This window comes from Diabrotica undecimpunctata, unplaced genomic scaffold (genome assembly GCF_040954645.1).
Source record: "Diabrotica undecimpunctata isolate CICGRU unplaced genomic scaffold, icDiaUnde3 ctg00003061.1, whole genome shotgun sequence".
NCBI lineage: Eukaryota > Metazoa > Arthropoda > Insecta > Coleoptera > Chrysomelidae > Diabrotica > Diabrotica undecimpunctata.
Window position 1 is genome coordinate 1,577 of NW_027314261.1, and position 13,141 is coordinate 14,717.

The 13,141-nt window shown below is 32.9% G+C and overlaps 1 protein-coding gene across 1 annotated transcript; it reads left to right on the forward strand.

Moving 5' to 3' along the window:
- Window positions 1-896: 896 nt before the first annotated feature.
- Window positions 897-12,486, forward strand: LOC140432159 (bridge-like lipid transfer protein family member 1; the record flags this gene model as incomplete). Its single annotated transcript, XM_072519992.1, has 6 exons — window positions 897-912; window positions 2,374-2,569; window positions 7,957-8,153; window positions 10,828-11,130; window positions 11,186-11,371; window positions 12,264-12,486. Coding segments are annotated over exons 1-6 (1,121 nt in total), but the record flags the coding sequence as incomplete, so codon positions are not given.
- Between the last annotated feature and the right edge of the window lie 655 nt (window positions 12,487-13,141).

Genomic DNA, 13,141 nt, shown 5'->3' on the forward strand with positions numbered 1-13,141 from the left:
TTATCCTGCCTTTTTAACTTGTATCTGTTTTCTGCGTCATTCAAATGATCTGCCTTTTTCTTTAAAATATCTTCAACTCCATTAGGATCTGCCTCTTTTCGCTTATTTTCAAAACTGTCACAGTTATCACATGTATATGTTAAGGGGCTTGAAATGAAGGTAGAACTCCATAGAAAAAATTTCCCGGTACATACGTTTCTTTACGGCAAGTTCTTTTGCATACTCCTTCTCATTAATCCACTCTAATATAATTTGTACATTATTGTTACGTTGAGTTCTGGATTTAAATATTCTCTTTCAGATCTATTGCAACAATAATGACTTTCAATTTTTGGAAAACAATTTGTGTTCCATAACCAATTGTTTTGCCTCTTCACGCGCTATCTCAGAGTACATGGTGACTGATTACCAATCCAGCCGCATCATTAATTTTCTTCTTTATTGAATTTCGGACTATTTTCTCAGAGATGGCAAGTGTAGTTAAAAAAAATAACTTTCACACCTTTGTGCACATCTAAAATCCGTTTGAGAGGAGAGTGTAAGTGTAAGAATTCTGTCCTTGGTCCTTTTGATTGTCATTTCTTGGACGTCTTCTGCTAACAGTACCCACATTAAATATTTGCGTTCTAACATTATCCTGTATATTAGTAGTACATTTAAACCTACATAATCTATTGCACGAGGGACCTTCTTCTTTAGCTTTTTTCAATTTATTTTTAAAACCTACATTTTCCTCTCCTAATCGTCTCTTCTCCTTTGTTACGTTACGTTTCCAAGTTGAAAGGCTTCTGCTTTCTCTTTCTAGTTTTCTTTACAACTGTTTCTGTTTTATCTCCCTCGTTCACTTCAATACTGTTATCCATGTTAAGTTTTTTAGAAAGCACATTTCTGTAATCATGTTCTTAAACACAGGTAATGGTTGTTACATATGTTTTTATAAAATATGTTTTCACTCTCAATTTCTTCATCCACGGAGAAATTTTCATTGGCAATGTCAAAATATCTACTACAAGAAGGTTTAGCAAATATGTTTTCACTCTCAGTTTCTTCATCCATGGAGAAATTTCCATTGGCAATATCATTAAACATAATAGGCTTTAACTGACATTAGGTTTTATGGTTCTCATGAACAGAAACATGGTTTTATTCATTAGATGAATCAGATTCAGGAACATAAGTAGAGTGAACATTAGGAGTGTCTGAAAAATAACAATGCTTCAATTATTGCGATACTGCTTAAATAGTTGTATTAAAAATTAAGCTCTTATTATTAAGCATGGAAAAGTAGGTTAAACTCTGCAAGATATTACACTTTACAACAATTGTGTATCTACTTTTTAAGTTAGTAATGTGTAGAAAGGATAGGTATAAAATTTTGAAGATTTTCACAGTACACAGAAAAAAGTTCACTTATCTTCATTGCTTTCTTGTAAACACATATTTACCATCTTCATTACTCTTGATTTAGACATTTCTGGTTGTTCTTTATTATCAAATTAATCTCGATCAAGAAAAAAGTTACTTTTATCTATAAACCTTGCAAAAACATTAGCTTATAACCTCAATTTTACACAGCAGACAGGCGATTGTCCATAGAGATTGGACCCTTTTTTTTAAGAATCAGTGTGCCATTCAAAAAAGTCCGATACCACCTATCAAGCACCATTCTAAAGATAATTCCTTTAAGTGTATTATTGGCAGCTTACCTCCCTTTACTGTGAAAATAGACTTCCGCCCTTTCAATTCTAACGAACAGATATTTACAATCATTATTTATTTTCGTTGTTATTTAAATTTGAATAAAAAATATAATGACATGTAACATTGTAAAATTAAAAAAATAGTGTTTTTATAACATAAAACATATATATTTTACAGGTATGTAGTTGCGCATCGCACGCCACTGATGTGACTGGATGCAAAATATTAAAAATTTAAAGAATTTATTGATTTATCAAAAATAATACATTAAATTATTGACTTAACATATAAAGTTACCTGTTTAACATTAAAATATCGGAGATAACTATATTCACTTTAATCACCTGTCAAATTCACGTCGGACATTATAGCCAATAATGTGAGGTCAGTTCCGTCGTTGATCAGCTACATGTAAAAATAGCAAGGTGTTCCATCCTTAGTATATTACATCGTTGGTTGATGCGGTAATTTTAAATAAAAAAAATATATTTTTAGTTCATTAGATCTATGAGATATTAGCGTTATTTGTGCCATTTCATTGTTTTTATTTTTTGTTCCAGATCTCTATTAAATATTCACCTTGAATGCTGCTTTTTATTTTGATGATGAATGATTTTGATGCTTATTAACTTAACCAAAACTTGAAACTACCAATAATTTTTTAATTTTTAGTTTACATCAGAGAAGAAGCGAATGTAGAACCAGATCACAAAGTATGCTTACGGCTACACGCTCTTGAATTAAGACTAGATTACATGGCGACTTCGGTGCTAATGTGCAGAGTTAGTGATTTAAATGTCAATCTAAGAGACGAATGGAAATTGAACAAGGTTAACACGTCTAGAGATTCTTTCATGCCCACCAGAAGGTACTTTAATTAAACAAGTTTTCTTAATAATAATTTGTGTTCTTTAGATGTATCAATATTACCTTTTTGAAAAATAACAAATAATTGCGATCATACATTTAGTAGTACTCCGGCCGCTGGGTACCTTCCTGTATACATGGAAGGGTGGATAGTTGAAAGCTATTCTTTGTTCGCTGAATACGAATATGTAGGTTACCCATCTCCAAAAGAGGTACCAATTTTTATAAACAATTTTTTTATAAGTAAATTTCCAAATTTGAATATATTAAAAACACTAGGAATCTTAAGATGTCCTACTTGGCGAAACTAAATTCAAATCTTTACCACTGTGCTTTCTAAAACTTGCAAAGGGGACAGATTGATAAATTAGTCGGCAAGGGAATCCATAATTTGCATTGCACATGCCGTTCATCACGGTAAAAATTCCTATAGTTTTTGGTACTCGAAACCGAGTGAAGAACTAAAACAGAAAGACGGTATTAGATTTAATTTCGATGCAGATAAAAATAAAATAAAAAATAAAAACAAAAATAAAAACGTTTATTGCCTTAATAAAATTTACATGTCTCACCTAAGATATTTCAAAACTTAAGATATCATAGCCTTTTTTTCTTGACGTCTCGCTACTAAAAATTCATTTCTTTTAATTCTTCCATATTTTGCGTTGACCTCCTCGATGGTTCTTGCACCCGACATATTTTGGTTCTGTCGGTGTGTTGCTGCCATTCTTCTAGCAATTGCATCCACTTTTTCCTTGGTTTCGAAGTGTGTTCCGTCGTCGTATATGATTTGTGGCATCTTTTGTTTTCAACTTCTTGTCCTCTGGAAAGCTCTTCTGGGCCTATTTATGTCCTTGATGATGTCCTTCAGCTCATTCGGTATGATTAGTCCTCTATTGTTCGTCATTCCTTTGGGGATGTTGTCTTCCATGGCTTGTTGAATTTTCCTTGTTATCTCTTCTATTTTTCTTTCCATTTCTTCTGTTGATTGGAATTCTCTCTTCATTTCAATTTAGTTAAGTTGTCTTCTGTAGTTTGGCCAGTTTGCTTCTTTCCATTTTCATGTTTAAACTGGTTCCACTGTTGGAAGGTCCACTCTTGAAGTCATTCTTCCTGTAACTGGTTTGTGATCGGAACTGCATTCGAAGTGCGCTCTTACATCTTCTATGATGACGTCTTTTGTGATGAATAAGTCCAACGTAGAATTGTTTTGTTCTTCAATGGGGCTGATCCTTGTTGGTTCGCCTGGAGAGAATAACATCTTGTTTCTGTTTTCACAGTATCTTAGTAGAATTGTTCAATCTCTTGTGATGTTGTTGCATCCCCAAATTGTATGTTGTGCGTTGAAATGGCATCTAATTCTTCCAGAGCTAGATCGTTGTCTCTTCTCCTGTAAATAGAAAAAATGTTAGTAGTATCTATTTTTATATCTACGTTTACAAAATGATTTGTATTTATTACCACCTGGTATCATTTGATATTATTTTTGACAATAAGGCTACTCCTCTTTGGCTACGGGAAAGTTTTGATTTCGATTCAGAGCATCGGCATATGTCGCTCTGATGAGACCTAAAGAGGTTGAAATATGTATAAGCGGCTTGCAGATACCCTGCATCGAAATTAAATATAATACCGTCTTTCTGTTTCAGTTCTTCACTCGGTTTCGAGTACCAGAAACTAAATTCACTAAGAATTTTTACCGTGATGAACGGCATGTAGAATGCAAATTATATATTCCCTTGCCGACTAATTTATCAATCTGTCTGCTTTGCAAGTTTTAGAAAGCACAGTGGTAAAGATTTGAATTTAGTTTTGACAAGTAAGAAATCTTATGATTCCTAGTGTTGTTAGTAGATGGCGTTGTAACGTCTGTAAATAATTATTTTTATAATTATTGTCCTGTGACCGGAGAGATTTTGTTTCGATTCAGAGCAACTGCATATGTCACTCTGATGAGACCTAAAGAGGGTGAAATACGTATAAGCAGCTTGCAGATGCCCTGCATCGAAATTTAATCTAATGCCGTTTTTCTATCTTTCTGTCGAATATTTTAATTTACAACAACAACAACAACAACAACAAGTGGCAGATCTTCATAATATTCAAATTAGTAGGAACACTATACAAAGGTGTCTCACTGAACAAGATTTGCATGTGGATACCAGCTATAGCACCAATTTTAAACGAAAATCATCCTAGAAGTAGATTGAAATTTGCCAGAGATCACCTTGACTGGAATGTTGATGACTGGGCACCTATGTTCACAAATTAATCGAGGTATTGCTTATATAACTCAGATAGATTTGTAAGAGTTATTCGATGGCAAAGATAACGCTATGTACACAGGATCAGTAGTGCTTAGGAGAGGAATATCTCTTACAGCGGACCTTGTTGCTTTACGAAGAGGTTCCTTAACAATAGAAAGGTATATTACAAACTGTTGTCCAACCATGTAGTACCTTTGCTCCTTACATAGGAAATAATTTGGTTTGTCCATAAAAACTTGTGACATTTAAAGTTTTGTGTAATCTTGAAAATATTAATAAAAGATGAGCTATCTCGTAAATACGCGCTATCTCAGAGTTTCCACAGAGTGTTGCAAAATAAGATGAAAAAGCACAAGTTTATTGTTACACTCCGTAGATGTGTAAAACGTTGACATTTCTCAGAAAACATTTGTACAGTAATTCCTTAGAAATAGACCTATAACGTGAAAAAAAAATCATCGCAATCCAATCAACGATTCAGAAAAGAAAATACTTTCAAGCTCATGGTACATTTAAGGTGGTGCGTTAATTTTGGAGAGTAGAGAAGATAAATTTTAGATATGCTATTTGATCTTAGAATTTAATTTATATATATTTAGGGATTCTACAGTATTCACTGCCTTCCCTCGCTCAAACCGTTTACATCTCTCTCTGTTGTTCCATTCTCCATTGTTTAGGCCTCTCTTACTCATGGCGTCGTCTACTTCGTTCCTCCAGGATTTTCGGGGTCGTCCTCTTTTCCTCCTTCCTATGGGGCTCCATTCGGTTATTCTCTTTATCCATCTGCTGTCGCTAGTTCTTCTTACATGTCCCATACCAGGATTTAATTTTAATACCATTTATAAATTGTTCATAATATTTTAGTATACAGTCTGTCTGAATATATGACTGATTGGGACATGCTACATTCGTGTTATACCATGCTGTCGTTTTATTTGGGTTAATTTTTCTTCGTAAACAAACCGAATTGTCTCTATTATTCCCGCACTACTAATTTTTAAACTTATCCGAAAAGTTTCTAGGATTATTATTACTTTCTACCAGCTATGAAGAACTCCCATATACAACTAAGTACACAGACGAAAGAATATCTCAAAAAAATAAACACTAAAATAATAATACTAATAAAAAAGCAAAAGTTCGGTGTAAGAAAAAAGAAAGTCATGTCGGATGTTTGACTAATTAAGTTATAATATATTTTCAAGAGACCACATGTGTGATTACTTATATATTATGAAGGTGTATTTAGAATAATTTTGTATAATAATGTTGGAGCAGTGTAAATCGAAGCTACAACATTTTTAAGATTTATAAAGACCTAGACAGACTTTTCATTCAGCCTTCCGATCCGACTTCTTCTTCTTCTTGTGCCACTCCTATCGGAGATTGGAAATCATCAAGGCTCTCCTGACCTTATTTACAGCTGACCTGAAGAGTTCATTAGTGGTACAGCCAAACCACTCTCTCAAATTACGCAGCCATGACATTCTTCTACGGCCTGGATTCCGTTTTCCTTCTATTTTTCCTTGCATTATATTTTGAAGTAATGCGTATTTATGTCCTCTCATCACGTGACCCAAATATTCGAGTTTTCTTCGTTTGATCGTTGACAAAATTTCTGGGTCTTTTCCTATCCTTCGCATTACTTCAAAATTTGTAACTCTTTCAACCCAACTTATCTTCAGCATTCGACGGTAACACCACATCTCGAAACTTTCAATATTTTTTATATTGTTCTGCTTGAGAGTCCAGGCCTCTACACCGTATAATAGCGTCTTAAATACGTAGCCCCTTAGCATTCTTAATCGGAGAGGGATGCTTATATCTCTTTTGCAGAAGAATTTCCTCATCATTATGAAAGTGGCCCTGGCAATTTCGATACGTGTTTTTATTTCATTGTTTTGGTCTCCAGTTTCGTTTATTGAAGTACACAAGTATTTGTAACTTGATACTTTTTCAATTTGAATGCCGTTTACACTAATATGTGTTGGTTGTGTCATGTTCTTACTGAAGACCATATACTTAGTTTTTTTGATATTGATACTTATGCCATAATTGTTGCAGGCAATATTTATATTTGTAAGTAATCGTTGTAATTCTTCTACTGTTCTTGCAACTAGTACAGTGTCGTCTGCGTATCGAATATTATTTACAACCTCTCCATTGATTACGATTCCTTCGTTTGCTTGCAAAAGGGTTTGCTGGCTACGATCATACAACCGGACGACTGTATGGCAGGGAATTTACTGTGTCTTGTGAATGTCGCTGACCAAACTTGTCCATTAAATGGCCAATCCTAACCCCATCTGCCTCTGTTGTCATTTCCGATCATACTCTAACATTGTAGACTATTCGCATCCTTGTTGCGGGACGCTTGTCGTTTGGTGTTCCAAGTTTTGCGCGTTGTTGTTTTCTTAAAACTTAGCTTACGGCACTATGATAATAAATTCCTGCTTTTTAAATTTTTTTTTATTTACTACACCATAAAGTTTTGAAATTAGTTTATTTAGATGTAATAAAAGAAGGTTTTATATCGAAGCAACTTCTCAAGTTGCTTGACGGTCGTGGAAAAACTTTCTTTCTAATATTATTGTTTTTTAATAATTTGTAGTAATAAAATATACCAGATATAGTAGAAATATATAAAATGAGCATATAGATATAGTATTGGTAGTTTGGTTTTTTTAGATTCTAGACTTTAACAAAACATGAAGGAGTGAAGTCGCCACTAATGTGACGTGTATAAAATGAATTTTCCCGTCTTCGTTAGGATTTTTTTTAAGTCGATGTTCGTTACATTTTTATTGGCAGATGTTAAAATTCTATTTAAAAGATATTTTGCTTCGTCGCCTTCTTATTTTGAATAACTAAAATATGAATGAAGTTATATTATAATGATATTGTTAGAAATGTTAATACATTCTGGTCTCTTTATCTTAATCTTAACGTCGGTAGTACTGTAATACTTTTTTTAATGCTTCGCAGAAAATTAAAATGTACAATCTTGCGATGAGCCTACTACGCACTTGTTCCTAAAAGGGCAGTTATGAATTGAATATTTATTAAAAATAATAATTGAACAAGTTTTAAAATATTAATAATACTATTTTTGTTTATTTAGACCCGCAAATATCTTCATGCACGGAGTACTTGGCTGGGATCAACTCCAAATGATTATTTCCAAATCTACAACAGCTGATCTACTGAAAATGTTTAACAAACTAGAAGAATTCTTTTCACAGCAGTTTAACAGCAGCAAAAGAGCATTTAGTAGTTTTGCTGGATCAGGAAGACCTTCTAGAGTAACTCCACAAAAAAGTTAGTATATTTTATAATTGGTTTTTATTTTGTTTAAAAAATAAAGATATACAAAACTATAACAACAAATTGTTCTGTATATTATTCAAATTCAGTTGAAATAAAACATGAGCGCTAAAATTGAATACACTTTTACAATTTTTGGAGCACACTCCCGCTACGAGATAACTCGTCGAATAACATTGACCCTGGTTGTGGATGGAAACAAAATGAAATCAATGAGTGATCAATTAAAGCTGAATGACTAATGAGTGCCTGGGCGCACACAATAGTTTAGTAGATTCATGGCTCGAGTCACACTCCAATCAGAAATGTTTCAAACAGCAATATACAATCCAAAATGAATATGTGACTTTGAATCGAAATTCGTGAGTGAATCTAGTCGCCCGAGGGATGAGTAATATGTTTCACAGCTACACACAACCAAACTTATATGGAATAATCTGATATTTCTTATTATTTTAAGCGAATTAAAAAAAAACAACCTACAACGTCAAAGAATATTTATTTTAAAGCAATTTAATCACCAATACATAAAAATTAAAGAAACCCATAAATTCTTAAATAATAAAATTGAAATTATTTGTACAAGGTTTGTAGACATCAATATGCAAGGATTGATGGTTAGATTGTTTTTATTTATTTAAGTTTTTTTAGTAGTCAGTGTTACTATGCTAGGTGCTATGCTTACTAGGGCATGCTCCTAAACAAATTGTAAACATTTTATTGTGGTAGGTTGTTTCCTTTCTTCAAGAGCAACTTGTACTAGCTGTACGGTGTTTTGTGGATTATCCCGGTGAGGTCTTATTCTTTTCTTAAGCATATCCCACAAATACTCTATAGGGTTAAGGTCGGGTGAGCAAGCGGGTCACTACAGAATAGCGATATCGTCTGCTTCAAGGAAGTCTGTAGTGACTCTGCTGGTATGTGGAGGTGCATTATCATGCATGAAAATTAAATTTTTTCCCACTGCACTTTTTCAGAGTCTAACTATAAGTTCTGGAACCAAATCAACATACCTTCGAGCTATTAAAGTTGGTTGAATGGAAATTAGCTTTTTCACCGACCATATTACTCCCCTAAAACATAACACTTCCTTCTTTAGGTCTGTGAAAACATCTGGCTGTTGCCGTTCTTATTTGTCTTCCTCGCCCTCTAAGTACACGAATTCATTGGTCATATGATTTTACACAAATCCTGATTTCGTCTGAAAATAGCACATTTTGCCAATTTCCAATGTTCCAGTTTTTATATTGAAGACACCAATTTTGGCGATCAATCTTGTGCTGCCTGGTTAACTCGGGAATCCGTAACTGTCTACTGCTGTATAGTCCTTGAAGGCATGAAGTCTTCTTTTTATCGTTTCAACTGAAACACTTACACCTGTACCTTCCAAAAGCTTCTTTTGGAGTTGCGGGTGAGAAATTGTTGGGTCTCTTCTATGTACTTGGACAATAAAACGATCCTGGCAAGCCGTTGTTACTTTTTGGCGACTTTATCTTGGTCTATTCTTATTTTATTGGTTTGTTTATTTTCAATAAAAACCTTTATTCTTTGCAACATTAACAAGTTTTTTTCAAAGGAAATAAGTATTAGTTTGAAATACATGGTGATTCCATATAAGTTTGGTTGTGTGTAGATGACGGTTAGTCTTTGATCATTGAGGAAATACGTTAATACTAGAAGACCGGAATATACAGTACATTTTGTACGTTTTGGCTCGTCTTTATGACACATACAATCACATGAGGTTTAGATGAGATTCATATTCATACTTGTATTTTCATTATGCACTGCCTGTTACAATCTTATAGGCATTTATTTTTCAAAATTTCTTGACTCTTGAAGCTGTTTTACGATTAAATTCAGTATTTAACAAAAAGAAATATTTTTGTCATCCTAATGTTTATTCAATAATGAATATATTGAAATGGAACTGAGCTTACGAAATCTTCAATTTTGTGGTAAGTTACATGACGAACATGCAATATTAGTTCAAGATGGGTGTGGATATGATAGAATAGCTAATTTTAGAGCACTTTCATAGATTTTATGTTCGTTAATAATGGCCACTAGTAAATTCAGAAAATCAGTGAAAAACTGTAGGCCAGGGTAGTGCTTCATCGCCAAAATATGAATCCAGTGGTATACCGTTCTTTTAATTGTTATCAAAAATCCATTTTTTCTCTCTTTTAGGCTTAGTCAATTATTATAACGAATAATGATTGGACCTGTAATTTTTTTTTGAATCATATATAGAATTAAAGATGGAAAATCTCGTTTTACTAAAAAAGGATGTGAGATTTGGTCAATTGTAAAACACCAAAAAAAATGTTGTTTAGTGTTTGGTTTATATGAATATATTCGAGTTTCATTAGCTGGTATAGGTCGATCATCGTAATAAAAATGTTGGTCATAACGTCGATATTATTTAAAATTAAACTGACTGACGGATGTACAATTACGTCAGAATTCTGTAAAATCAGTATAACAGATGTTGTTTATGTATATATATATATATATATATATATATATATACATAAACAACATCTGTTATACTGATTTTACAGAATTCTGACGTAATTATATATATATATATATATATATATATATATATATATATATATATATATATATATATATATATATATTATTTATATATTTCAATTTATAGATCGAGAATCGTCAGTACCTCCTCAACTTCCTGCAGCTCCAACTACGGATGCCAGACACCACAGACATTGGCAGAAAGTCTTGGCACACGTAGCAGGTCTTCAACTTAAAACAATGCCTCTTCCTTTGCCCTCATTTGGCACTGTTCTGGGTGGTACAATGGAGTTACAAGGAAACAACATTTCGTTGGCGTGCTTCCATGGAATTAATTTCAAAAGCAAGTCATGGGCTTTGTTCAGTTTGAAAGAGCCTTGTATCAATTTCAATACGGAGAGCCAAGAAATTCCTGCAAATGTATCTCCAGGTATATAATTATTTCTATTAGTATTGTGAATAAAGTAACATAATTTCAATTTTAGATGAAATTCCCAAACAAGATGTTCACGTGGTGCAAACATTAACCTGTAGTTTGGGTTTAAGCACATATAAAACACATTTGTCAATGGCTACTGTGTGCAAAGTTTCAAGAACTGTAATATTTCCTCCCCAGTTTAAAAGTTTACAAGAATGGTTCCATTATACGTTCTCTAACAGTCAAATAGATGGTAAGATATATTCGTTATATGTTCTATCACGAATATTCTGTGATATTCTCTCACGAATTTAACAGGAGGGGTTTGGTTTGTACTGAGCACCTTCTTGTGGTATTTTTTAAATTTATATATGAATTATATTTAAATTAAAGTTACAGATGAAAACATTTATATATTTTATTTATAAACTATTATATTTCTTTATAAATTAAGGCTGTTCTAATAAGCTAAAACTGTATTATCAAATTTAATAAGGTGAATTATCCTTACTTTCTTGTACCTTCACAATATTTGTTGTTTTTTCACGAGATAGTATATACTTCTCCATTTTTTTAGCCACTTAGCATACGTGATCAATTGCTTCATATTTTTATTTAGTGATCCAATCTTCTTCATATTTTTAATTAATGTTGTATTACTCTTTTTTTTTTCACTTGTATATTTTTTGTTTATCCTTGTGCCGAAATATTTGGGTGTGTTCTTTCTCTCAATATAGTAGTTATACCTTGTACGCCACATTAGGCATAGAGATCCCTCTATAATTATTGTAGTAATTTCCATATTTGTTCTTATGTCCATATCCTTCGTCAAAGTTAAGCAATGTTTTTATGTAATTCTTTTCCTTCAACCTTCAGTAATTCTACGTTAATTATGCTTTGTTTTTCTTCTTGTACAAGCTCCATTACTTCTGCGTTATTCTTATCATTCTCTTCCTCGGAAAACAATTATAGTCAAAAGTAAAAATTTGCAAAATAATTATATGGTAGCGAAAGATTTTTTATTTTTTGCGCGAATTATAATCTGTAAACCAACTCTTGATTACTCATAGCATATACACATCATTTTCAATTAACACATACACAACACCATGAACTAGTTTAGTTATTATTATTTTTGTTGATAGAAGTCGACAAGTTTCCTTCGTTGGAGAAAGAAAAAATGGACGGTTCAATGGAGCGAGCAAGAGGAGCTACTTCTTCTCCTAAGTTGGCAGATCACAATCATACCAGGGAGGTTATTTTTGCTCTTCCCAGTTTACAGTTTCATCTTAAAACTGAACATTTACAAACTGCTGATATTCCGGACATTTTAGGTAAGGTATCTCTTATTTTAGCTGATAAAAAAAGGTAAATTTGCAATGCGTGGACATTTATTTCGGACCTTGGACGACAAGGATCTTTCTCTTTCCTTGGATCTTTCCCTGCATAATCAGTTGGAGCAAGGTGTATTTCTCTCCACGTGTAATATGTCCGAGATATTCTAACTTTCTTGTTTTTATTGAATTTAAAATTTCCATTTCTTTGTTCATCCTTCCCAGAACCTCTTTGTTTGTGACGTGTTCTGTCCATGATATTTTCAGAATTCTTCTGTACACCCACAGCTCAAATGATTTCAGTTTTTTCATTGATGTCGCATTCAAGGTCCAAGATTCCATTCCATAAAATAAAGTCGAAAAAACATAGCACCTAGCCAACCTAACTCTTAGTTCCAGTTTTAAATCACTGGTACATAGAAAGAACTCTTCTCATTTTGTTGAAATTTGCTGTAGCCTTTTCTATTCTTATTTTTATCTCCTGATTGTAATCATTTGTGGAGTTAATCATTGTTCCCAGGTATGCATATTTGTCCACTTGTTCGACGTTGGTTTCGTTTATTAGAAGATTCTCGTTATTTCTTTGAGTTTTCGATATTCTCATAAATTTCGTCTTCTTGACATTCATTGTTAGACCATACTCTTTTCCATACTCTGCTATTCTGGTCACCAGTCTCTGAAGATCTTTA